Raw genomic sequence first — 27,549 nt, 5'->3', positions numbered from 1 at the left:
ATAGCTATGGTTTGAATGAACATTCAACATCACTTTTACATTTATTGAAGACTCTTGATGGCGCATGGGAGGATGTTTGGTTTCGGTCCTTGCATTCTGAAGAACTATACTGTGAGAGGGCTCCTTCGTCAACCTCTGCTCCTGCAAACAAACATTCTGCCCAAAGACAAATTCTCTGATCCCCCACTATCCTTAAGATAGTCTTTCTACCATAATGGACTGTTCATTGATTACTACAACCTGTGACTTTCCCTGACTGGTATAATTCAATCAGTCAATCTTTGTACTCTTTCTACATGTGTAACTAAACAGGACATGGATTTAACATTATTATTAATCAATTCAAGCACTTCGGCAGCTGACATGCGTTGTTCAAATATTTGTTTACAGTTAACTAAAGCTGAGAATGACAACTTGAAGCAGGAACGTTTTGCCTCTTTGGAGAATATTTTGCTATCTGTAAAACTAGTTACAGTACAATTGTGATTGGTGAAATGATGCTTGCAGTGCATGTTGGGTACCAGAGTTCTTTTATAGAACCTTGCGATGTGATTATTGCATTGAGCAGATGAGTGTGGCTCATTTTCATGAGACCGCACCACCGCCTCAAAACATGCTGATTTTGGGGAGGTTTGAAATTAACACAAACAAAAGCTAAGTATGTATCATTTTAAAGTTTGGTCTTTTCTCTATTTTGTGACCACTGCAGGAGTGTCAATTGTGCGTTCCCAGCAGAGCTCGCTTGACGGCAGTCAGAGGAATTTTTTTGAGACCGACGTCCTGCCCGAGGACCATGACGAGGTGCTGGAGATGAGCCTTAGAAGTCAAGGCACCACTTTGTCCGAGCTCTACCCCAGCATGATAGAGCGAATCGGACGGGCCAGTCACCGGTGGCACATTTCCAATGTGGCGGACGGTGTGCTCCAAAAGTACCGCAAGTGGCGACAGCAGTCCAACAGAGGCAACCACGTCCACAGTGCGGTCAGGAACAACAGACAAACCACGAGCAAAAAAGTGACAGGAGAATCCAGGATCCAATTGTACCAGCTGCCAGCGCTCCCCTTTGAGGGAGCAGAACATTCAGAACGCAATGAACCAGACTTGTATCCCTGCACCTCCTAAACCTAAAAGTAAACTAAATGAGACCTTCACTGTGGAAGAACAGCCACCCTTATTTGGCCTCAGTCCTTCAAAGTCTTCCATTTCCTCTTTGGGGACTTTGTCAGACCTTCCCTCAAACTCTACAAGTCTCTCTCTTTCTGCTCCCAGAAAGCAGCCATCCGTGTTTGTCCTCAGTCCTTCACGGTCTTCTCATCCCTCCTCTGAAGCTTCCTCGGACATGTTGCTAAGATCCAGAAGGCTTATGGGAGAGCAGCCATCCTCATGCTTCTTCAGTCCTTCACAGTCTTCTGATGCCTCTTCAGGAGTGTCTTTGGACGTGCCCCTAAGGTCCAGAAAGCTTTTTCTCTCTGTTTACAGAAATAATCAGCAGTCCTCATGTAGCCTTAGTCCTTCACGGTCTCCTGGTCCCTCTTTAGGGGTGTCCTTGGATCTGCCCCAAAGATCTGGAGGGCTTTCTTTCTCTGCTACCACAGAGCAGCCACCCTCTTGGGTCCTCAGCCCTTCGCAGTCTTCCGGGTCCTCCTCAGATCAGTCCCTGAGGTCAAAAAGGCTTTCTTGCGTTGCTGCCGGAGAGCAGCCATCCTCGTGGGTCCTCAGTCCTTTGCATTGTTCCGGTCCCTCCTCCGACCAGTCCCTGAGGTCCGAAAGGCTTTCTAACGCTGCTGCCGGAGAGCAGTCGTCTTCGCTGGTCTTCAGTCCTTCACGGTCTTCTGGTCCCTCTGCAGACTTGTCTCTGAGGTCTAAAAGGCTCACACTATCTGCTGCTCAAGAGCAGAAGCAGCCATCCTTGTGCGTCCTCAGTCCTTCGCGGTCTTTTGCTCCTTCCTCCGACCAGTCCCTGAGGTCCAAAAGGCTTTCTAGCGCTGCTGTCGAAGTGCAGTCATCTTCGCTGGTCTTCAGTCCTTCGCGGTCTTCTGGAGACTTGTCTCTGATGTCTAAAAGGCTCGAACTCTCTGCTGCTCAAGAGCAGAAGCAGCCATCCTTGTGTGTCCTCAGTCCTTTGCGGTCTTTTGGTTCCTCCAAGGACCAGTCCTTGAGGTCCAAAAGACTTTCTAGTGCCGCTGCCCGAGAGCAGCCATCCTCCTGGACCCTCAGTCCTTCGCAGTCTTCCGGTCCTACCTTAGACCTTTCCTTGAGGTCCAAAAGGCTCACTCTCTTTGCTGCTGGAGAGCAGCAGCAGCCGTCCTTGTGGGTCTGTAGTCCTTTGCGTCCATCTGATCCCTCCCCAGACTTGTCTCTAAGTCCCAAAAGACTTTTTTCCTCTACCAGCAATACTTCTGAAAGCACCGCAGTTAAAGAGCGACCCGACGTTGGTTTCCCAGTAAAGCAGTGTCCCTTAAAAGAGGGGATGGTGAACTGGGAAGGCCTCACAAGATCACCTCAGTCCTTCCCCAGAAGCCCCAACTCTGCTCGTGTGTTAGACTACTTCAGGTCCCGGGCTTCCCCTCTCCGAAAGCTGCTTACGCCCCAGATGGTCGACCCCAGGTCCTGCTTGCGCTCCCCTCCACAGGCCCGCAATAAGCTCTGGCGGCACCTCTCAATTGACTCTTCCAAGGCATCTGGCTGCTTCACTTATTCAGAAAAGGACCTGGATGACGACTATGCTAAGCAGTATCACAAGTTTGTGTGCCAAAGCGAACTCTTCAACGGGCGCACCTGCCGGTTGTGCACCAGGAGTGCCGATGCCTCCCGGCATCATTCCTCCCAATCACTGGCGGCGCTGGCATTGTCACCCCATCGCTTCGAGCTGAAGAAGCGCCACCGAGAGTTGGAGTGGGAGAACCTGTCCCGCTCCAAGCGCTGGAGTCCCTACTCTCCAGGGTCCAAGCGGCACAGAAATGAGATGCTGAGACGCCGCCTCTGTTTGCGCGACACTGAGGCTCCTCAGGGTGGTGTCTTCGAGCATAGCACGGTTCGAGGTTTCAACGGTCGGCCGCCGTTGGAAGAGGCCATTGAGGCGCATGGCTTGCCGGAGGAGTACCTACTTGGTAAACGTCCTTAATGTAACACTGCGTTAAGACAGACAATCAGGTTAAATTTGTTTGAGAACATCCATCTATCTATTTTCAATAGTTTATCCTCAGCTGACTTTGGGCGTGAGGTGGGCTACACCCTGGACTGGTCACCAGTCAGTCGCAGGGCACATATACACAACCACCGGACAATTTGACAAGTGGTCACCAACATGGTGACCGCGGGCACACGGTAGCTCAAAAGAGACTACATGTGTAGCCCGCAGATCTGTTCTAAAAAAATACCTTACCAGTGATTGGAAATTGTGATTTCCTTGGAATTGTTTTTTGAAGTGATCATTTGAAAACGTTAACACTTGCAGAGATCTATAGAAATGGTGTTTCCTACGCTGTTATATCATTGTTAATGAGTGAGAAATTAACGTGATTGTCTTCACTTAGACGACCATTTATTATTAAGTTATTTGATGACATTTGTTATTTCAGAAGTATCAAATCTAGTAGCCATTGGCATTAGTTGTCATGTCAACATCTGGGAACTGTTTCACTGATTCATTCATGTCTACATTGCTGTTTAACAGGAATTCCAGGAGAGGCAAATATGTCCGCAAGCTACTAAGGTAACTGAACTGTGTGTTTGGGTAAACAGTCCAGTCCAGATTTTGATAACCTGGATTTTTGGCTGTCAGAAGTTGTTTTTTTTGTTTTTGGGTGGTATTCCTACACTTATTTCCTCCCTTCCCATACATTAACAGATAATGGTGACTCCTGCTGCCAGGTCACTCAACGGGGAACAGGTGTCGAAAATGTTGGTAACGTGACCCACCTCTACTGGACTGCTGTGAAGATGTAATTCACCTGGCTTCAATCTGCATTTTACATAAAAATATTATATGCATGTTCACTGTATTTTCACCACATTGTGTGTAAGTTTCTAGTGTTAGTAATAAGTTAGTTCAAATAAAATGAGTGAAATGTAAAATGCCACTTCTGGGCTTCATGATGAATTCAGTCAGTGTTTATTTTTTTCGTGTGTAACAAAACAGCATGTTAATGCAACATATTCAGAACCACCGGGACGTTGTACACGGTCCCTCGATTTAGTACAAAACTCAGATAGTCTAAAAAAAAATAATAACAATAATCTTTGGTTGCTGGTTTGTGTGTGCGTGTTTTTTATGCATAATAAATGTAAGTCTGGTCATATAAAACGGAGCAAACTAAAATGTTCTAATGGTATATTTACATAAGGCAAAAGAATCCAACCACTAGAGGTCAGTAGAAGCACTCAGCTGCTGTGTAACAAGGACAAAGTTTTTAATTGCAGGATGGAGTGCCAAATGTAACCAGACTCGCCCACCAGTTTACCACTCCAGTTCCACCGGGTACTTGCCGGTCAGACATGCGGTGCAGTGTCCCACCCTCCCACCCGACTTGTATGTGGAGTCGATCATTTCGCTGCCCTGCAGGGAGGAGATTCCTTTCTGGACCGCTGTCACCAGCCCCTCTACGGTCAGGTACTGCACGCTGTTGGCACCTGAATGCAACACAGCAACAGTCAGCGGTAGTAAAACTCAAAGCAGGCATATCGGCGCTTACCGATGTAATCGGCGATGTCTTGGAATTCCGGCTTGTTGGCGATGAGTTCCTCTTTAGTGGGGATGTTGATGCCCATGTAACAGGGGAACTTGATTGGAGGAGAAGCCACTCTGATGTGGACCTGCCAGAGAGGAGAGTGGCTCAATCCAGCGATACCTTCATGGTCAAATTTGTAATTCCAGCTAAAATTGTCAGGAAAAATGTGCCTTCGATCAGAGATTCCAAACCACTAAGCCGTGGCATATTGGTGTGCTCCGAGATATCAGGTGTGACGTGGGAAATTTTCCAATCATCTTTCTCCATTGAAATGTAAATGCCAGTAATCCGTTGCAATTCCACATTGTGCTACTTCTGATGCGTGCACCTTGGCCACTAGGGGGCAGTATAATTCACACCAAAAAAAGTTTCACAACTGACTTGGTAAGCTTCAGTAATATCACTGTTAGCCTTTTTTTCTTTTTTTTTGCAGAGGATAAAAAATATACATGCCTGTGGGTATTGCTATGTTTCCTGTATACCTGTACATATGTTGCTCCAGCTTTAGTGATCATATGTGTGTTACTGACACTATATGTTAGCCTGTCAATGGCATTTTACATTGTGTGTTAGCATTAAGCTAGTGGCCATTCCCTAAAGGCAGAGTTGTGTGGCTCTGTTAAATACAAAACGTAATTATTTTTGTTTGGTTTAGTTTGACAGTAAACTTTAACTGGTATTGGCATTAAAAAAATAAAATAAACTTGGTCTTTTTTTTTTTTCTTTTTGAAAGAATTGTGCCAAACTGCTGTCACAGATGAGCAGAGACTTGTGAAATATAAATAGATGAGAAATGATAAAAATACTTAGTCTAGATTTAATTTTATGACCATTGTATAGTAATGGGGAAGAAACAGCGGAACAAACCTCGGTCGCGCCCGCCTCCTTCAGTAGTTTAATGATAGGTGAGATGGTGTTGCCCCTGACGATGGAGTCGTCGACCAGCACCACCCGCTTGCCGGCAAAGTTGTCCGTCAAGGCGCCAAACTTCTTGGCGACGCCCAACTGCCTCAGGCGGGTGTTGGGCTGGATGAAGGTTCTCCCGACGTAGCGGTTCTTACACAAAACTTCAATGTAGGGCATGCCAGACTGTGAGAAAAGAAGCTTAGCTTAGAACCGAGGAGGACATTTTGGGGGTTTTGTTGCAAATTTGTTCGGCAGACCTGCTGGGCATAACCCAGTGCGGCGGGCGTTGCCGACTCTGGTACGGTGCTGACCACGTCTGCGTCCGTGGGCGCCTCGATGGCCAACTGTCGACCACAGCGCTGTCTGACGGTATAGACCATCTGTCCTGTTGCATATACATTTCCTTATTATGTTGCATCAAAAACCCTTAGGCCTTATTCCATTTGACTACCTTTGGAAACGTGCAGACAAAATTTGGTGGTTCTTTTACTGTTTTTAACATCAGTTCATGTCATTAGTATAAAACAGAAAACGTGTCGAGTTTAAAATGAAACCAATTTTACTCAAACTGTACAATTCACCGCAGTAAATAAGGAATTACAATAACGTAGTTTAATGAGTTTCTATTGGCCCAAAATGGCCACAGTAGAGCAAAAAGGTGCCATAGCAGCACAGTGTACACACTAACCTTCAAAAATGGAGTCAGGTCTGGCAAAGTATACATATTCAAATATGCAGAAGGCAGGGAGGTCCCCCTCGCGACGAGGCACTACGCTCAAAGACTTGACTCCGTGTCGGGATATCTGGACAATCTCTCCCGGGAGGACCTCCCTGTAATACCTGAGTGTCAAGAGCAAAACGGAAGAAACGGTCAGAAGAGTTAACGCGTCCAAAGGTTAATCTGTGAAGACGTACTTGGCGCCGATGGACTGGAAGCTGCAGGACTCAGAGGACACGACCCAGCCCTCGGTGTCCGCCTCACCCCCACCTGACAACCAATCAACTTAATCATCAGAAGACTTCACGGCTAATTATCAACATCCATTGGGGGCGAGGATTGTTTATCAATCTTTCGGGAGCCTTTTCAATTCACGGCTGTTGCTACAAATCTTTTCTTTGTAGGAAATTGCAACGTAAATAGTTTGGCATCTTTTTAGGAGAGTGCAACATCAATAGTTTGTCTTCATAGGAAAGAGCAAGCTCAGTTCTTTGTCTTTTTATGAAAGTACGGGGTACACCCTAAACTGGTCGCCAATCAATTCATCGGCTCTCTTTTTAAGAAACAGCAACATCAATACTTCTTTTTAATAAACAAAGGATACAGTGAAACGTTCCGCCTATTATTACATTACTATGCTATAAAGACACGATTTGTTATTGGCTTGGGCTTGACGGCTGTTACCCGAGTTGTGCAGTTTGGAGATGGGAACCACACGTCCGATGCAAAGGGGTCTGTTCCCGTAGGGGTCCCGCACGGCGTAAATGACGTCTTTGAACATCACCAGCAGCGAGTACGACGTCAGCGTCTCCGTCATCAGATTTTTAATCCTACAAAACAATGAGAAGACAATTTACTCGTTGGTAGACAAAAAGAGAAGAGTGTTACGCCAGGACACAAACCTGGCCACCCAGTTGGGTGAGTCCAGCTCCTCCAAAGGAGGAGTGAAGGCCAGCAGCTGGGTGATGAGCTCGCTGTCAGAGCTGGTGGACAGGCCCACGCCGTGACGCATCACCTGCACGGGCGCACGAACAACACGCTGGTTTGTTATCAAGCGCTACCATTTGCAACATTTTTGGGAAGGGTAGAATATGTCCTGGATAAATATTAATACAGATCTGGACAAACGTGAGCGGATCTGGATTTTTTCCAACAGTTGTTACTGTGAGCTATTTATTTATTTATCTTTTTAAGAATAATGCATTAGCCAAACTAATATTGGCACTGTATTGTACTTTTAAAAAAAAAAAATCCTATTCCATATATTTTTAATTCTTGAAATACAAACCTGGAGTTGCACCTCAATTTCATTGTATTTACCCATATAATGACGATGTTGGCACACTCGCTGTCAGCCAATTGCTCTGTACCATGCTGAAGTTAAACCATATTTACTTTTGGAATATTATTCCTGGTAAAACGCTTATTTTTCCTCATAAGATTAATACTTTTCCTCTTGTGAAATTGTGCTCCCCTCCCTTATTCCTGGCAAATTTGAGTTTTTTAAAATTAAATTCAGTTTTATTAAATTATGACTTGTAAAATTTACTATACATGAAAGAATGATTTTCCATAGACTTTAACATTAAATTGTTACTTACAATATCAAGTTAAATTATGACTTTTCCTTTAAAATATATTACTTTTTCCTCATAAAATAAATTAGGACTTTCTACCTTGTTAAATTAAGTTATTCCTCAAAACCTATGAAAGTTCTTCCTCAAAATTACATTTTTTATTGCATTATGTTTTTATAATATCATTTTCCTCAATATGACTTTTTCCTCAGACCACTTTTTTTTCCTTGTAAAATGTTGGCTTTTATCTTATCTTAAATTATGACTCTTTAAAAGTTGACTCTACTGCATAATAATATTGACTGATTGGAACTTGGCTTTTCTTACTGTAATATGTTTCGCCTGGTGTGGCCCTAATACTGTAAAGTTCTGTAATTGTAACGGGCCAAAGATCTCCTCCTACAACTGCGCTTGTTTGGATTGTAGGGGGAGTGTTTCCCTAATAACAAAAAAAAAATTAAAAAAATATTTGTATTAATGGGCACTGGTGGAAGCCGGCGCTCTACGTAGACGACTCGCCTTTTTCCGCAGGGCGTGCGCGTTGACCAGCTCTCCGTTGTGCGCCACCGCTATCTGGCCGTGCAGCGTGTCCACCACAAAGGGTTGGCAGTTCTGCAGCTCTGACATGCCAGTGGTGGAGTAGCGCGTGTGACAGATGCCGAGGTTGCCGTAGCGCAGCTTGAGGAGCGCCTCGGGGGAGAAAGCGGTGCTCACCAAGCCCATGCCCTGAAAATAAATCCCATGCAATTAGTAGCAGCAGGGCTATCGAGTCGCTCGCTGAATTTTGCCGTAGTTTGTAAGGGGTTTTGCGTTACCTTGAGGGTTGTGTATGTCGGGGGAGTGGCTCCATCACTTGTGACAACACCGGCACTTTCCTGACCTCTGAGGAGACACGAGCCCATGTGTTAAGGAAAAAAAGAAATTGCCATGCCAGCGCAGAAGGATACTAAGTAATCATGTCATGATACAAAAATGTTGACTTCAATACTACACTTGCATAAAGTTCTTGAATACCAGTAAAAGCACTGGAATCATAGATGCCAAAACACAGAACTAAAAATTATGTGTATTTCTATTAATTCAAAATAATATTCAGCAAGGGATGATATGACATTTTTTTTTTAATATATCATTATTTTCGTAACGGTGCCATGGTGGACGGCTGGTTAGAGCGTCAGCCTCACAGTTCTGAGGACCCGGGTTCAATCCCCAGCCTTGCCTGTGTGGAGTTTGCATGTTCTCCCCGTGCCTGCGTGGGTTTTCTCCGGGCACTCCGGTTTCCTCCCACATCCCAAAAACATGCATGAATTGGAGACTCTAAATTGCCCGTAGGCATGACTGTGAGTGCGAATGGTTGTCTGTTTGTATGTGCCCTGCGATTGGCTGGAAACCAGTTCAGGGTGTACCCCGCCTCCTGCCCGATGACAGCTGGGATAGGCTCCAGCACGCCCGCGACCCTCGTGAGGAGAAGCGGCTCAGAAAATGGATGGATGGATTATTTTCATAACTTGTTATACTGTAGCCTATAGGCTGTTTAGCAAATTTACATTAGTCATTTGTTTTTATTATATCATATTGTTTAAAATTATCTCTTTGATATATAACAGGACTGTCCCGATCCAACTTTTTCACTTTTGATCCGATACTGCAGCCTTGAGTTTTGCCCGATACAGATATCGGCCAGATCCGATATCAGGAATAATCATACTTCACTTATTTTGTAGTATGGAATTTTAGGAAAGGCTTCATCAAGTGTTATTACTCAAATAAAAACACTAATGCAATAGAAACAGAGCTCTGCTGTGAAAAGGAAAAAATGTGCGTGATTAACACGGCCCCTCTGAAACCGGCTTTTCCCCCCTTTTCTTGGCTAGACACATGAAAAGATTAACTAGATTCACGATAGATGATTTCCAAAGGGAGGAATTTTTAAAAATTTAATACTAGGGCACATTCTTCCCTTGTGTATTAACTGTAATCATGCTCCTCTCTCTTTGCAGGATTAAACATGCATCACCTTATAAAAGCGCAACATAGCTGCCAAGCCTGCAGGCAAACCAAACAGGTTTTACGGAGGCCCAAAAAGGTTGGGGGGGGTGGCTGAGGAGCTTTTTCATCTACAAGGAGTCGCCTTGCTGCAGTTCCAGTCTATTTACCAAGCTGCTTCTCACATTACACTTGGCCCCTCCCCCTCAGCACATAGCTTAAGCCAGTGGTGAGGCTGCTTTCCTGTGCGGGGGCGTTGCTTTCGGGCTTAAGCGCCTGGTTGCCTAGGGAACTGAGCAGCAGCGCCAGACGGGTCGAGGGGGTGGGGAAAGTGTTTCCACGTCAGCTCGAAAAAGGCGCTGGGGGGGGGGGGGGGGGGGGGGGGGCGGACGAGCTGGCTAAGGCGCGTGTGGGGGTGGGACGAGGCGGCGGCTCAGCACGAGGCTCAGAGCAGAGTCACATTTGAGCTCGTCTCGGAGCGTCTGAGGAGGCTCAGTGTCGGATGTGGCTGGAAGGACTGCCGGGCCTTGAACGCGAGAGGAGGCCCCAGCCAGACACGACAAATGGAGGAGGTGGGAGCACATCAGGGAGGCATCTACACCTCCTCAGCTTCGGAAGGTAAACTTTAGACCGGGGGTGGGTAATTCATTTAACAAAGGGGGCCGCGTGAGAAAGCGGGACGGTTGTCGAGGGCCACACCAACACGCTAACCTCAATTGTTTTCCATATTCATTTATATCAAGCATTAAATTGTACTGTTTTAATAAGCAGCTACTTGTGTAGATATGGTATGTTGTTATAAATGTGGAACAAAATTGTAAGCGGACATTAAAATTACATAAATACATTGTCCCTATGAAGTGAAAACAAATGTTTTGTAAATTTGAAATACCAGAGTGTTGTTAACAGTCCTGCCAAATTTGAATGATTTTAATATATGTTTTTCAAGCATCGGCAATTATCTAAAATGAGGCTTCAAAATTGTGAAAAATCCAGTTTCTCAAACACTGTTGGTGTGTCAGCTGAACGCGCTCAATTGTCACCAGTCAATCAAATAGCACCACGTCGATAGCATCTTTCTCATGCCGACACATTTCCGAAATGTTTGAGCCGCGAACATATAGCCACTGAAAGCCTCCGGCGACTTGAATATTTCCCACCGGGTCGGCTTTCGACAGTGCAAAAAAGAGGTACTAGCCGCCGGCTAGCTCGCGAGCTAATCCGGACTCTTCTTGCCCGGCGGGCTCGTCTCCGCGGTGTCACATCCTCGGTTGGCGTCGTGTTGGAGTGTGGCTCCGCATAACACACACTTCAGGGAACGTTAGCGGTGCATTAAAGACGGCGGCACACGCCATTCAGCATGAGGCTCACACTAGATGACATTTGAGCACATGCTTGCCGCTAAAATATGTACCCACAGTGCTTTGCGTTCTAACAGATTACGGTAGCCCGAATAACACACAATACATAACACTTGGGAACTGAAATAGCAACACTGGCCTGTTCTGTAAATTGTGGCATCCAAGGAAGATGCATTTTTTGGGATGTAGGCCTTTGCTAGTTTAAGGCTACAGCTCCACAATTCAGTACTACATAGTTCACAGTCTCTGCCCATTTTCAGCAATTGCCGACTGGTTAGAGCGTCAGCCTCACAGTTGTGAGGACCCGGGTTCCATCCCCGGCCCCGCCTGTGTGGAGTTTGCATGTTCTCCCCGTCCCTGCGTGGGTTTTCTCCGGGCACTCCGGTTTCCTCCCACATCCCAAAAACATGCATGAATTGGAGACTCTAAATTGCCTGTAGGTGTGAATGTGAGTGTGAATGGTTGTTTGTTTGTATGTGCCCTGCGATTGGCTGGCAACCAGTTCAGGGTGTACCCCGCCTCCTGCCCGATGACAGCTGGGATAGGCTCCAGCACGCCCGCGACCCTCGTGAGGAGAAGCGGCTCACAAAATGGATGGATGGATCTTCAAACAGTTTGCACCCAGTTTTGTATATTGAGTCTGCTGACATTATGGGCACCAAACACTCAGCTAGCCGTTCCAAGTTCGTTATCAGTGCAAAACCCACTCTTAATAAGAATGTTGCTAACATGAGGAACGCTGTTGGCATTGTCGCTGGTTACATTTTTGAAAAATAGTCGCTAGAGTGGGAGGAAAAGTTGCTGAATATAGAGTCAATGAAGTCGTTACTTTTGCTTGCTTGTACCCCCTGCACGCGTAGAAATCAAGATAAACGTCTGTACAGTGTATCAGCCGTGTCCTCGCAATGTTGTGTATTGTTTTTGTGGAACACCTCCCCCTGTCTATCGCAAAGTCCCAGCGATATTGCGGACATTTTTATGGTTGTTATAGTATGCCTATTGTAATGCCCTTGCATGTGGGAAAAGAGAGCCAAAGTGGTCGATGCCATTTATTAAATGGCCAGACTCGCCATAGCTTGAGCCAACTGGCAAACCACCACTTTGGTCACACGTCACCCCACCAGGCCCCGCCTCTTAAAGGCAACACAGATACTACAATACAGTAAGTATAGTATTTTCTATAGTTAATGCTTGGAAATTATGTTGAAATACATTTGCAATGTGTTTAAAAATTGTGTTTTAATAAGTTTAAAGCCTGTGGGAGAGGTAAAACTATAAAGAAATGGTTTCTTTATAGCACAGATTTTCACCTATTTGCAGGTGGGTATGGAACTTATTTCCTCAGATGAAGTCTTTCACTGTATCTTAGGTTTTATTTTTGACTTTGCAAGAGCCAGTCAGAGATTGCGGACAGCCTGGATGTGGCCTTTGGGCCATATTTTGCCCAGGTCTGATTTAGACCGTGAAATCTGAAATTTCACGTTGAAAAACAGGAGTCCAGGTTCACCAGGGGCTACCTGGGGTGGAGGAAGGCCGCCACTGGACGGACGACGAGGTGCGAGCGCTGCTGTGCATCTGGGCCGACCGACGCGTCCGGGAGAGCCTGAAGAGCACGCTACACAACAAGTACATCTTCCAGGAGATATCCAGCCAGATGCAGCACACCTTCGGCGTGGCGCGCCACTGGAAACAGTGCCGCACCAAATACAAGAACCTCAAGTACGACTACAAGATGGCCAAGAGCACCCACGCGGCCCGCGGCGGCCGCAGCAGCCCGGGGAAGTACATGAAGTTTTTCCACGAGGTGGAGGCCATCCTGCTGGACCGTGGCCTGGAGGAGGGCTCTCTGGGGATGAAGAGGAGGTTGTATGACGGGGCCGCTTCAGAAAGTGAGGTCGTCATCGAGATAGACAACTGTGAGTATGATTCCAAGAGGAGGTTGTACAATTCGGAATTGCACCAATATTCCGGGAAAACCAGCGTCATGCGAGACGTGCAATATGAAGACATCAGTTCAAGAAATTATTCTTTGATAGTTAGTCACAGTTTTAGTGGCTTGTATGTAAGAATACATCAATCAATCACACTCAGTTACCACTGTTCTTACAGTTTTTCCATTGATTTCTTTATATTTATGGCCTAAAAGTGTTTTCTTTTTTTTTAAATGCAACAATACTGTTTTGTTGTTTTTACGTTCCGCTCATAACTAGGGTTTTAGCGCCTAAAGATCACAGTTCTGGTTTCAATATCACAGCTCGGCCATAACACGAATCACATTGGGTACGGCAAGAGAGTAATGGTTTCAACATTTTTTTTAACACAATGGAATTTGTTATTGCTTAGGCACATCTGAAGACCGCGGGAGAGTCAGATGAAATTTGTGTTAGCCTTGCGCTATTTAATTAAAAAAAACATTTTTTTTTTTTACATGCTGCGCTCATATTCACATTGGCGTGACGGCATTACAAATGGGTAGAGAAGTATGACATACTGCCACGAGCCTATTGCTGAAATTGTGGAAAAAAGACCGAGCGCAAACTGCGAAGTGCATATGAGCCCCAATAAAGACAGTAAGGCATTGATTGTGTTTTCACTCGTGGGTGCAGCGCTTCTCACCAAGCCGCCCAATTACACTTGTCAGCATGTGTATGTGTTCACTGTGATGGGTAAAATGCAGAGAACAAATTTCGTGTGCATGCATGCATGCATGTTCATGGCAATAAAGGTGATTCTTCTTCTTCTTCTGAAGTGTTGCGGATCTAGGCGCGTGCTGCATTCAGTGGCCACGCAAATCACAAATCTGCTTAGCTTTTGGCTTGAAATGAGGATTTACCAAGTCGTGGCCGCCGGAGAAACTCTGCTTGTGCACAGTATTATGTAAATTCGCCAAATTGTGACATCACAATTCAAAGATTCTGAACAGATGTGCTAGAGCACAAGGCAGTTACACGCCCTCGTTAACTCATATGTTCCCTGTTGGAACTCGGTACCGAATGAGTTCTTTTACTACTAAGTGTGGTTAACCTTATCTTACACTGACTGCAATGTTAAAATGTGACTTCCAACATTTCCTGTTCAATTAAGTGTTGCTTTACTGCGCCGTCAGATGATAACAGCGACCATTATGACATGAACGGGGATATGGAGTCAAAACTGAGAGGAACAGGTAATACGCCAAATGTTTTACGAACATCACGCTCCCTTTGCTTACTTAGTTTCTTCCCTTCCGATGTCAATTCAACAGGGGTGGAGCCGTCCGCCGTGGACCAGCTCCAAGTGGTCACCGTGTCGGACACGGGTCGGAACTGGAGCGACCAGGAGGTGCGAGCGCTGATTCAGGTGTGGTCCGACGAGCGGGTGCGGCGCCAGCTGGAGAGCTCCACCAGAAAGCGGGACGTCTTCACGCAGATCTCCAACCGGCTGATGCAGCAGGGCATCGAGCGCGACTGGAAGCAGTGCCACACCAAGTACAAGAACCTCAAGTACCTCTACCGCTCGCTCCAGAAGGGCAAGACGGACGACGCCGACCCGAAGCGCCTCATGAGATATTACGGCGAAGTGGACGCCATTATGAATCGCAGGGCAAGGGGCTCGCACACGGACCACCGCGTCGACTTGCGCCGAATTGGGATGCTGGCGGGCGACGCCCATTCGGAGGCAGAGGAAAGAACGTGCCCCGCAGAGTCGATTTCGTCGATACGTCTCGCAGTAATGCCACAAGAACAACGAGCGATGGAAACGGGAAGCAGTCACCACTTGGACCAGTGGCACCCACAGGACACTTCATTAGGTACACTTTTACTTCATTAATTTTTTTCCTCTTTGTAATCATTCAGTGATCTTATTTTTACTATCAATTTATTTAGGTATTTTATTTTTACCACCAATTTTACTCTCTATTTTTATTGAATTACTTTGTTTATTTCTTTATTATTAAATTAATAAAAAAAAAAAAATTCCTTATTGCACTATTGGCAGGGAACCCATTTCTAAATCCTTATGTTGTATGGAAACTTGAGTACCTAATGTGATTATTAAGCAGCAAATCCAGTTTAATTGAATTTAATAACAAATGTAATGCTGGCATCACTAGGAATTTCCAGTTGCTCATTTCTGACATTTTAATGTCCAACCATCCATCCATTTTCTACCGCTTATCTGAGGTCGGGTCACGGGGGCAGTAGCTTTAGCATGGACGCCCAGACTTCCCTCTCCCCAGCCACTTCATCCAGCTCTTCCCGAGGCGTTCCCAAGCCTGCCGAAAGACATCGTCCCTCCAGCGTGACCTGGGTCGTCCCCGGTGGGACGTTCCCGGAACACCTCACCGGGGAGGCGTCCAGGAGACATCCGAATCAGATGCCCCAGCCACCTCATCTGGCTCCTCTTGATGTGGAGGAGCAGCAGTTCTACTCTGAGCCCATCCCGGATGACCGAGCTTCTCACCCTATCTCTAAGGGAGAGCCCGGTGGTCTCAGATTTGGAGGTGCTGATTCTCATCCCAGTCATCACACTCGGCTCCGAACTGCTCCAGTGAGAGTTGGAGATCACGGCCAACAGAACCACATCATCTGCAAAAAGCAGAGATGCAATACTGAGGCCACCAAACCGGACCACCGCGACGCCTCGGCTGCGCCTTGAAATTCAGTCCATAAAAGTTATGAACAGAATCGGTGACAAAGGGCAGCCTTGGCGGAGTCAAACCCTCACCGGGAACGAGTCCAACTTACTGCCGGATATGCGGACCAAACTCTGACTCTGGTCGTACAGGGACCGAACAGCCCGTATCAGGGGGTTCGGTACCCCATGCTCCCGAAGCACCCCCCACAGGACTCCCCGGGGGACACGATCGAACGCCTTCTCCAAGTCCACAAAACACATGTAGACTGATTGGGCGAACTCCCATGCACCCTCGAGGAACCTGCCGAGGTTGAAGAGCTGGTCCACTGTTCCACGGCCCGGACGAAAACCACACTGCTCCTCCTGAATCTGAGATTAAACTTCCCGACGGACCCTCCTCGCCAGCACCCCTGAATAGACCATACCAGGGAGGCTGAGGAGTGTGATCCCCCTGTAGTTGGAACACACCCTCCGGTACCCCTTATTAAAAAGGGGGACCACCACCCCAGTCTGACAGAGGCACTGTCCCCGATGTCCACGCGATGTTGCAGAGGCGTGCCAACCAGGACAGCCCCACAACATCCAGAACCTTGAGGAACTCCGGGCGGATCTCATCCACCCCAGAGCCTTGCCACCGAGGAGCTTTTTAACCACCTAGGTGACCTCAACCCCAGAGATAGGAGAGCCCGCCTCAGAGAACCCAGACTATTCTTCCTCATGGGAAGGCGTGTCAGTGGAATTGAGGAGGCCTTCGAAGTATTCTCCCCACCGACTCACAACATCCCGAGTCGAGGTCAGCAGCGCCCCATCCCCGCTATACATAGTGTTGATGGTGCACTGCTTTCCTCTCCTGAGACGCCGGACGGTGGACCAGAATTTCCTCGAAGCCGCCATGAAGTCTTTCTCCATGGCCTCACCGAACTCCTCCCACAGCCGTGTTTTTGCTTCAGAGACCACCAAAGCTGCATTCCGCTTGGCCAGCCGGTACCCATCAGCTGCCTCAGGAGTCCCACACGCCAAAAAAGTCCGACTTCATCAGCTTGACGGCGTCCCTCACTAGTGGTGTCCACCAACGGGTTCGAGGATTGCCGCCACGACAGGCACCAACCACCCTACGGCCACAGCTCTGGTCGGCCGCCTCAGCAATGGAGGCGCGGAACATGGTCCACTCGGAATCGATGTCCCCCACCTCCCCCGGAACGTGAGCAAAGTCCTGTCAGAGGTGGGAGTTGAAACTCCTTCTGACAGGGGATTCTGCCAGCCGTTCCCAGCAAACCCTCACAATACGTTTGGGCCTGCCAGGTCGGACTGGCATCTTCCCCCACCATCGGAGCCAACTCACCACCAGGTGGTGATCGGTTGACAGCTCCGCCCCTCTCTTCACCCGACTGCCCAAGAAATGCGGCCGCAAGTCCGATGACACGACCACAAAGTCGATCATGGAACTACGACCTCGGGTGTCCTGGTGCCAAGTGCACGTGTGGACACCCTTATGTTTGAACATGGTGTTCGGTATGGACAATCCGTGATGACCACAGAAGTCCAATAACAGAACACCACTCGGGTTCTGATCGGGGTCCATTTTAATGTAATAATTAAAATGTAATAATTAGGACAACTGACTTTGAAAAAGAGACACTTGATGCATTTTACCACAACAGTTCCCAGATGTCTTAATAACAAGTATGTGACATGCTTTCGTCAAAATACCCCAAGGATGAAACCTGATTTAAATTAATTAAAGTTTGGGAAAATAGGCAACTTACAAAAATACTGACAGTGGGGCAGCATTTAGAGATCCAACTATCACTATACGAACATTAAAAAGTATGTTTTCCATATTATGTCACATAAAACGCTCAAAATCTGTACATTAGACGAGTGCTTAAGTTAGTGCTTAACCTTTTCTATCTTTTATGGTATGCCGTTTGTAGGATCCCGTGAAAGCAGCCTGACCCTCGGCGACACTCTGTCGACTGGCCGAGGGAGGAAGAGGAAGGCGGACGACGAAGGTTTGAAATGTGTCCAATGATTAGATAATTACTTCACATGACAGGCACAAGCCTTTGTAATTCCCGAGACACTGACTCCCCCGAGTCCCATGATTGGCTTCTTGATGAAATTAGTACGGATAGTGGAACATTTGTCACTGTGGACAAAAGGCCAAACTCATGACGCAACCACTGAATGAAACCTTTTGCATTCATAAAAATCATGCTGTTGTATTCCCCCCCCGCAGACAATCTCCTGACACCAGTGAAAAAAACTGCCGAAAATGTGAACATTAAAGAAGAGCAGACTCACGTTCCGATAATAGAAGTCCTTTCAGTGTGCTCGATGGCCTACCAAGATGCACATCAAGAGACGCAGGTAATTACTAAAATAAGGATGATAGTGTCACGTGCACGTCAATGGAAGGTCACGCTGGGCCGCTGCTCCGGGAAATACGGTTTAAACTAGATTACACACTCTTACTCTCACGTGTGGAATGCATATCACGTTACTGTTCCTTGTGAAGTAGTGAGGTGACATTTAATAGGGTTAGTTAAGGGAAAGAGTGGAGCACGTTACCCATCAGGGGCCATTTTATAGTCTTTTTGAGACAAAGTTCTTCAGAGGTTTTATTGGGATTTAGAACTAAATGCCGATGGAGTCAAACAGTCACACCAGAACAATAAGTCTCTTCAATGTGTTTCCTTCATTTTAAACCATTTTTTAATTGGATGTACGTGATTTTGGCATGTCCAACACACTGCTTTGCTAACTACAGTGTGTGTAATGTGAATTGATACTCAATTATTAGAAAAATATCTGAAAACATGTCATTTTGATCATGTATGTTCTATTTTCATAATCATATTGAACATTTTATCATCGTCCACCCTATCAGCAAGCTCACATATTTTGCTGTTTGCATGTAAATTGTCTCGCTTGCAGTTCAAAAGTGTGCACTTGACCAATATACATTTCTAACAGTATAACATCTACTTATTGCAGTGGTGCCTTGAGATACGAGCGACCCGACTTAGGAGTTTTTCCAGACACGAGCCTCCATTCGGCCGATCAGTTGAGCAAATATTGAAGAATTCATCAAAAAAGAGGCTTCGAGCTGTTAGACGCCACGCCCAGTTCAATTTTACTGTAAACTAAACTAAGAGAAATACATGTTTCTTTAAAACAACCATAGAGCTTTGTTTTAGGAAAGTCTGCTGAGCTTAATGTTAAAAAAACAACAACAACAACAAAATAACTGCAAAACTCCATTGACATGCTAACAGTTAGCATCGATACTCACGGTTAGAGAACTCTAAGTAATGGATACTTGAACACAAACGACAGATACCAGAGAAGACAGATCGTATAAAGATAATATACAGTATCTCTATTAACAGACATATATTCTTTATCCTCCACAAAAGACAATATCACGGCATCTTACTGAGTCACTTGCAGTAGTAGTAGAAGTACTATTCTTCATTTGCATCTGCATGACTATTATACTGCCTTCAGGTGGCCAAGGCGGGCACATCACAAGGAGCAGCACAATGAATTGGATTGCAGCATTAAATCAAAAAGAATAAACTTGAATTTTTTACATTGCATTTATTTACATTATTACTTCGTGTTTTTAGGAAGTACAATATTCCAGAATGCTACTTCCCTTATTAATAAACGAATTACAAAAGTTTTTTGGGGGGGAGGCGGGAACGGATTAATGGCATTTACCTTCATTTCAATGAGGAAAGATGATTTGAAGTACGAAGATTTTGAGTTACGAGCGTGGTCACATAACGAACTTGTATCTCAAAGCACCACCGTACAACTAATATGAAGTTCAATGGAAAATCTCAGCTTTTTTGGGTGAAGTGGGTAAATCTCAAAGGCACCTTATGGGAATATTGAATATGAAGTGATATTGTCGAACAATACTTGATTTTACACATTCCTATTTAATATTTTTGTCAATTTGACATTCATTCTCTGATTAAAAAAAAAAAGTGCAGGTATTCACCAGTTACTCTGTACTTGAGTAGTTTTTTTCCCCACTAAGTATTTAATTATTTGGAGGACTTTTACTTGAGTCATATTATTCAAAAGCAGTGACTCTCAAAGTGTGGTACTCGCAGATATGAATACTTGGTAACGACACGCCCCTTTTGAGCTGTGTGCCTACGGCGACGCTAAGCTAGTAAGGGCAAACTTGTTCGCACATTCCATGTGTGTGGACAGCAAGAAAACCGAAAGAACAAGATTTTCGACACATTGTGTTGCATACAGGTTGCGCACAATGCTGTACAAGCTCAACAAGGAAACTGGGAATAACCTTTAACGGGTACAAATATTTTTGGGGCTTTTAAAAAAAAAAAAAAATGTTGATAGCACACGCTTTGGCATTGACAAAAAAAGTAAACTTCATGAAAATCGGTTGAGAAATGAACAAATTACGACTTCATTTCAATCTCCATGCATTGCCTTTGATGGGAACATTGCTAACATGGCCGCCACGTCGGTTCGCCAGGCTGCTACAGCAAGCTGGTGTATCTCGTCTTCATTTCTGTGGCGGTACTAGTAGCATTAGTGGTACACTGGTTCCCTCTAGTTGTACGCAAAAGAATCACTGCCCACGGACAGTTCAATTGTATTTAACTGTTTAGTACAATACATTTGCATTTAATATTTCAAAACAGTTTCTTTGTAAACTTGTATTTAGGTATTTTTATTTATTTAACTTTTAAATGCAATAACTGAAGTACAGTTTTTATTTTCCTATATTAAAGTGCATTGTTAATGCTCAAACTGTGCCTAATGTTCCAGTGGATTTTAGTATATATATATATATATATATATATATATATATATATATATATATATATATATACACACACATTTTTTTTGTGGTGCTACTCTGTGTAAAATAAATAAATAAAGTTAAAAAAAATGACAACCACTGCTCTAAAATAACAGTATTATTATTTATTTGTATTTTTTATTATTATTTTTTTGGGCTACTCTTCCCACCTCTGATTTTAGTAGACAAAATGTGAAGAATGTCAAACCAGTTTGGACATCGCTTTTACAAGACCACTAGCGTCGGTCCCTGAACGCATCTCGGGCACAAACTTTTCCCACCTTCCAACGTTCTGCGACACAATTGTCACATGCCACGATTAAAAACGAGTGGACAAATAACACCGTAACGATTCATTTTGTGGCTTTTTTTCTTCTTCTTATTATTATTTTTTACCTGTAAGCATAACAAGAGCTACAAATGTCTGTAAACGTGCCTCGTGTGACTTTAAAAGCAAGTCATTGCTTGTGTGTGTGTGTGTGCGTGTGTGTGTGTGTGTGTGCGTGTGAGACCGTCTACGTTACCTGTGCTGCAACGCCACAAGTCCCAGGGTGAGCACCTGAGCCACCTCCAGCTGCGTAGGCCACTCTCCGGCCGCCACGCACCCAAACACCCCGCACTCCTCCCCGATACCGGACTCGTCGAACTCCATCCTGGCTGTCGCCTCTCGCTAGCCGCTGGTGGGCCAAAGTGGCCGAGAGAGCGATCTGCGCATGCGCACAACACTCAATTCTTGCTTCTCGAGCACGTGTCACAACAGGGCTGTGTTTGCTTTACACGACACGGTCGATTAAAACCCGCAAAAAAAGGACACAAAGTCAGTCAGAGGCGAAGAAAAAAAAAAAGACAAGTTCGCAGTTTTGTTTTTAAAGGCGAGCGCCATTACTTCAACTTAAATTGAATCAAGAATTTCGACGTGTTGTGCGACAACAAATCACCTGAAGCGAGTGAATCGATTGTGTTTTCCCCCCCCAAAAAACAGAAGAAAATGGGCAAAGTGGCCTTCATGTAATCCAAAACAGTTGGTCTTTGTTTCTTCTTTAAGAAACAGAGTTGAGAGTTTGGGCTTTCCCCCGCCCATGTTAGGCCAGTTCGCTCTTTTGATTGGCCAAAGTGAGTGAATGGAGTGCCGTGATTGGCTCTCACAGCACGTAAGAAACGCTCAACTTCCGCCTTGTGCTCCCTGCACGCCTCCGCCTCTCATCTTCGCTTGACAACTTTTTTTTTGCGTGGCTCACTGCTGGTTTTTGTGTTTCATTTGTCGTACAGTTCTGCGGCGTGACGAAGAGAAACATGGCCACCACACAAGGTAAAGTACGATCTTTTCGATTCTGAAAAAAAGCGCACCTTTTAACATGGCTTCTCTGTCTCTTTTTATTTTGTAATTAGAGTTGACCATCGGCCAGAAGCTGAACGAGGGCAAGACCAAGCAGATTTTTGAGATCGTGGATCAACCTGGACTGGTTCTGGTGCAGTCCAAAGACCAGATCACCGCCGGGAATGCAGCGAGGAAAGACCAGATGGAGGGCAAAGCGGCCATCGCCAATAAAACCACCAGCTGCGTGTTTGAACTGCTGCAGCAATCTGGTAAATACACATATATATTATAAAAAAAACAACAAAATAAAATAAAAACAAGCATCCACAAAAACGACTTGCATTACACTCACACAATGGTGTTCATTGTTCGTTCATCATCAACGTGATTTAACTTATTAATGTTATCACTTTATTCTCAACTCACCTTTATTATTTTATCAATTCTAAACGTTTTATCATATTTATTTTAATTAAATATTTTATTTAAAACAAATTAACGCCCAACGTTTTATTTTATTTATACATTTTATTGCAAAATGCCCGAAACTCACTTTTATTTTTTTTTGCATTATCCAATAATGCATTGTATTATTATTAGGTGAATTATAACACTATATTTTTTAAATTATAAAAACATTCTGAACACACATTTTGATGTATAAATTGTTATATAAAATATAATTATATTATTTGTATGTTAAATTTATATTCAAAAATTTTAATATTTATAGAATTATATATATATATATATATATATATATATATATATATAAATAAAATCTGTCCTTTCATACAATGCAAAGAATAACAATTTTAAAAATAACTTTTTATTTGAACACAAAAACAGCTGACAATGTTTGACATTTTCTGGAGATTATTATCATTTTCACCTAAGTTGATTATTCTTTCATTTTACACTATATATTGACAACCTAACCTAACCTCATGTAAATGAATATAATTAGCTCTTAACATTTCCAGTGTTGAAAGTCCACAGTAATGTAGTAGTCAGTCATGTGCCGTGGCATCAGCCTGATTGTTAAATGAATGTTCGAATCGTAACCCGTCTGCCACTCATAAGACCCATCAAATCTTGCACATGAGCACCCTGTGACTCGTAATCAAGCGGAACGTACGCAACGTCATCTCCTTCTCTTGCCTCTAATTGTAGTGTTTGACACGCATTCCCCCCCCCCCCCCGTGTTTCATACCACGTCTTGAAGGCATCAAGATGGCCTTTGTGAGGCAGCACTCCGACACGGCGTTTGTGGCGGCGCACTGCGAGATGATTCCCATCGAGTGGGTGTGTCGCAGGGTGGCCACCGGCTCCTTCCTGAAGAGGAACCCGGGCGTGAAAGGAGGGCTACCGCTTCTCCCCGCTCAAGATGGAGATGTTCTTCAAAGTGAGTCCACGCTACCTCATATTGCGATGCCCCCTGCCCCCCCTCCCCACAATTCATCAACAGTTCCCAGGTGTCTGAAAAACATGCCTGTAACATACTTTTGTCAAAATACCCCAAGGATCAAGAATGACTGAACACTTTACACCCAGTTTTGTCGCATGCAAATAAGCCATTGCTCACCCCGCCTCCTCTACTGTTGAGTTTCGTTACCATGACGACTAGGGATGCTGTTGATCCCCGTGTCCCCAAAAAAGCAAGCGTGAACTCCGAAGCACATGCAAGCCTCGATAAGGAGGCAGCACTTCATAACCATTTTTATCCTTTCAGGTAAAAGAAAAAAATAATACATAAAACAGTTTCAATGCAAAGCAAAACAAAGTCAGCCAGAAAAACAAATTTAAAACATCTTTCAACCCCCCAAAATAGTTTTTAAAATATTTGCTCTGTAAAGCATTCATCTCACAATTTTAAAAGGCAACTAAACAAAGCATCCTTAATTAAAGACGGTAAAAGCAAGGATTGTATATTCACTCGCGGCCAACCTGCCGACTGACACTCGCGTAGCGGATCTGTGTGCATGTGGCGCATGCAGCAGACGCATACACGCCGAACAAATGGTTTCCACCGTTTTAAGTAACCAAATGCCTGTCGCATGAATAGAAACCACAACCAACTGTAGCCTTACTTCAAATAAAGCCTTGGACTCCCTGCAGTTGAAATGCGGTAGTTGTTGTTAATGTTTTGGATTTCAAAAAGAAACAAAAAAATCTCCAAATTCGGACATGCTTTTTATTTGCCCGCTACGATATGTGACTACGATTTGAAATGTCACTTGCATGAATCCAGCCATGTTTGGGTTGAGTCCATCGGTCACCGGCAGCAGTCTTGCCCCAAAATAGCGCAGGTACTTAAAAACAAAAACAAAACCCTGCTTTGGCCTTCCAGGACGACGCCAACAACGACCCGCAGTGGTCGGAGGAGCAGGTGCTGGAAGCCAAGTTCTGTCTGGCCGGCCTCACCGTCGGCCGGTGCGAGGTGGACATCATGAACCGCAGCACCGTGGCCGTCTTCGAGATCCTGGAGAAGGCCTGGGCCACGCAGAACTGCACGCTGGTCGACATGAAGGTGGTGCGTGCATTGGGTGAGCGTCTGAGTATGTGTCGGTGTGCACGCGTGTGTGCGTGTTTTATTTTATTTTTTAGTTTTTGTGTAAGATTTTTGGGTGGCTGGAATTTTTGCACGAGTGCCTGATTGGGTGATTTTGCGTGTGTATGTGAGGGAGAATTGCTTCCCCTGCTGGCGAAACACGGAGTTTGATATGCAGATTCTTATTTTTTTAATTCTTCTTCTTTTTTTTTTTTTTGCCTCCCAGATCGAGTTTGGCGTCAACGTGAAGACTCAGGAGATTGTTCTGGCCGATGTGATCGACAACGACTCGTGGAGGCTGTGGCCCGCCGGCGACAGAAGCCAGCAGAAAGATAAGCAGGTTAGTACTTTGTGTTTATTTAGAAGAAATCTTTCCAAGTGATCATTATTGGAGTGAGCCGAGGACTGTGCTCGCTTCTCCAGGTGTACCGTGACCTCAAAGAGGTGACCCCAGAGGCCATGCAAATGGTGAAGAGAAACTTTGAGTGGGTCTCCGAAAGGGTCAAGGTGCGGCAAAGGTTTTTTTATCCTCACTTATCAGAAGAGGCTTTTGATGTTCGTGTGCTTTTTAATCGACTGCGGTGCTGTCGGTGACATTCCAAACATACAATTGAATTTTAACTGGGTCAAGTGGACTCTGAACTGCTTACACACAAACGAGTACATTTATCAGTGCATATTGGCCATGCAAGCTGCCTATTCCATAGCTGCATATTGGGGGAAAAAAAGGAAAATACTTATAGTTCGATGCAAAGCATGCGTCTCCGAATTAAAAATAAATAAATAAAAATCCTCAAATCCTGTTTTTTTTTCTTATTTCATTAGCCTAATAGCATAGTTGCCCAAGTCATTTTTGAATGTTTTCAGGAAGCAAAAAAACAATTTTCATAAAGTACATTGGTATCTTATTTCTATATTGTAACAGAAAGTATAAAATGATTTCGGCATTTATGCTATTAGGTTTAAGATTTTAGATGAAAATTATAATAATTAAGAACTGAAAATCCATCCCTTAATCCATTTTCATTTAAAAAAAAAAAAAAAAACTTTTAATGCCAAACATGCAACGCCAATTAAAACTTATTAAAAAGTTGTTTTTTTTAAATCCAAAGAAACACATATTTGTAATGATACTTAATTTAAAGCAAGTATGTTTGAATTTAATTAACAAAAATAAATACAAATTAAAAATACATTTATTTTAATATAAAGCATACATTTCCAATTTAAAGTTTCAAAACAAGAATTTTAATATTTTTTTAATGCAAAGCTTATCCCCCCCCAAAAGTCTTCATAAATAAAATAGTCTTCATTATTATTTTTTTAATTACACAATGGGGAGCTACATGCTTTTCCAATATATTCCAGTGTTTCTCTGTCTTTGTTACTTTGCCTTTTCCATCAATATGTTTTTTTTTAAGCTTCTGATTGGCTAACTGATTAGGAGATTTGCTTTTGCTCTTTGCTTCAAATGAGCTTTTTTACTCTGAAATGATCTGGTTCTAAAACTACTTTTGGGCTTGGTTTCGACGGTTAAATTAGCGGCACTAAACATGCTTTATATTACACCTCCCCAGCTGCTGCTGGAGCCCCAGGCCAGCGGCAGGGTGGTGGTTCTCATGGGCTCCACCTCGGACATGGCCCACTGTGAGAAGATTAAGAAGGCCTGCGGTTCCTACGGGATTCCCTGCGTGCTGCGCGTCACCTCGGCGCACAAAGGCCCCGACGAGACGCTGCGCATTAAAGCGGAATACGAAGGTTGGCGTCTTCCTGTTCCTCCAGTGGTGGGAAGTAACAAAATTTGTTACTGTACTTAAGTAGTATTTATTTTTCTGATAACTTTTGAATTTTACTCCGTACATTTGTCAAAAAGAATATCTGTACCTTCTACTCCTTACTTTGTCAAAGTAGGCTTGTTGCTTTTCTCAACCGCCTCAGGGTGATGACGCGACTTCCCCCGGAGGGCCGCTTCAACTGTGAACCCATATAGATGAAAGATTACCTCATATACTGCAATTACATACCGTATACACAACACATTGATGAGTAACCAGTTTTGAAATCAGAAACCTATAAAAACATGTTTTTTTGACAATTACATTTCTTTTCAAAGTCGAATTGGTAACAAAAAAATGCTTGCAAATATCTCAATGGTTTTACACCAGAACACAATGAGCAATTTTGATTCGCTTTCGCGGGCCACATAAATTGATGTGGCGGGCCGGAGCTGGCCCCCGGGCCGCCAGTTTGACACCTGTGCTGCAATGCAAAGCGAAGAAACGATGGCCTCATTCTTGGACTGTAATCATACATTGCAGTGACAGACTCCCCACGATTTGCAAATTATTACGATAGTAAAGTATTGTCGTAAAAGAAGTTAAGTGGCCTTTCATGTTGCCGCTGTTTAACAGGAGACGGCATCCCCACGGTGTTTGTGGCGGTGGCCGGCCGGAGCAACGGCCTCGGCCCCGTGATGTCGGGTAACACTGCCTACCCCGTCATCAACTGCCCGCCCATCTCGCCCGACTGGGGCTCCCAGGACGTTTGGTCCTCCCTCCGTATGCCGAGCGGTGAGTCCCGCTTTTGGTTTTTAAGATTTCAGTCGAAGAGCTCGCTCATTCATTGCGTCTGTCTTTTTCTCGCTCGCTGCAGGTCTGGGCTGCGCCACCATCCTCTCCCCCGACGCGGCCGCTCAGTTTGCGGCTCAGATCTTCGGGCTGAACAATCACCTGGTGTGGTGCAAGCTGAGGGCTTCCATGCTCAACACCTGGGTGGCCCTCAAGGTGGCTGACAAGAAGCTCCAGGCCTGCAGCCTCTGAGACTAAATCATCATCGATCCTCCTCTGGCAGACTGCTTTGTCTCTTCTGAGCAAAAAAAAAAAAAATTAACATGAATCTGTGCGTCAACATTTCCATTAAAAATAATTTGTTAAACT

General features: G+C 44.7%; 3 protein-coding genes across 3 annotated transcripts in view; 2 read left to right on the top strand and 1 right to left on the bottom strand.

Moving 5' to 3' along the window:
• The window catches only part of si:dkeyp-117h8.4 (uncharacterized protein LOC572032 homolog), an 8,162-nt gene extending 2,728 nt beyond the window's left edge, over positions 1-5,434 (top strand). The window contains 4 exon segments of the mRNA XM_061683108.1: positions 710-1,109; positions 1,111-3,110; positions 3,677-3,715; positions 3,851-5,434. Of these exon segments, the coding sequence (XP_061539092.1) occupies positions 710-1,109; positions 1,111-3,110; positions 3,677-3,714 (2,438 nt within the window). The 3' untranslated portion in view covers position 3,715; positions 3,851-5,434.
• Positions 4,098-21,782, bottom strand: ppat (phosphoribosyl pyrophosphate amidotransferase). The gene is made up of 11 exons (XM_061683107.1): positions 21,269-21,782; positions 8,747-8,813; positions 8,451-8,657; positions 7,257-7,369; positions 7,039-7,184; positions 6,552-6,624; positions 6,325-6,476; positions 5,894-6,021; positions 5,598-5,819; positions 4,695-4,815; positions 4,098-4,632 (listed from the first exon to the last, which is right to left on the bottom strand). The coding sequence occupies exons 1-11, from the start codon at positions 21,394-21,396 to the stop codon at positions 4,460-4,462; spliced, it is 1,530 nt and encodes a 509-aa protein (XP_061539091.1). The 5' UTR covers positions 21,397-21,782; the 3' UTR covers positions 4,098-4,459.
• paics (phosphoribosylaminoimidazole carboxylase, phosphoribosylaminoimidazole succinocarboxamide synthetase) lies at positions 10,332-27,549 on the top strand. The gene is given in 16 exon segments (XM_061683106.1): positions 10,332-10,535; positions 12,772-13,194; positions 14,385-14,444; positions 14,523-15,068; positions 17,830-17,907; positions 18,135-18,265; positions 22,014-22,053; positions 22,134-22,331; positions 23,288-23,418; positions 23,420-23,467; positions 24,413-24,592; positions 24,840-24,953; positions 25,037-25,120; positions 26,191-26,371; positions 27,025-27,183; positions 27,266-27,549. Coding segments are annotated over 16 exon segments (2,595 nt in total). The 5' UTR covers positions 10,332-10,480; the 3' UTR covers positions 27,433-27,549.

Source organism: Phycodurus eques, chromosome 8, assembly GCF_024500275.1.
Source record: "Phycodurus eques isolate BA_2022a chromosome 8, UOR_Pequ_1.1, whole genome shotgun sequence".
Taxonomy (NCBI): domain Eukaryota; kingdom Metazoa; phylum Chordata; class Actinopteri; order Syngnathiformes; family Syngnathidae; genus Phycodurus; species Phycodurus eques.
The sequence above is the reverse complement of the archived record's forward strand: the minus strand, read 5'-3'. Positions and strand labels throughout refer to the sequence as shown.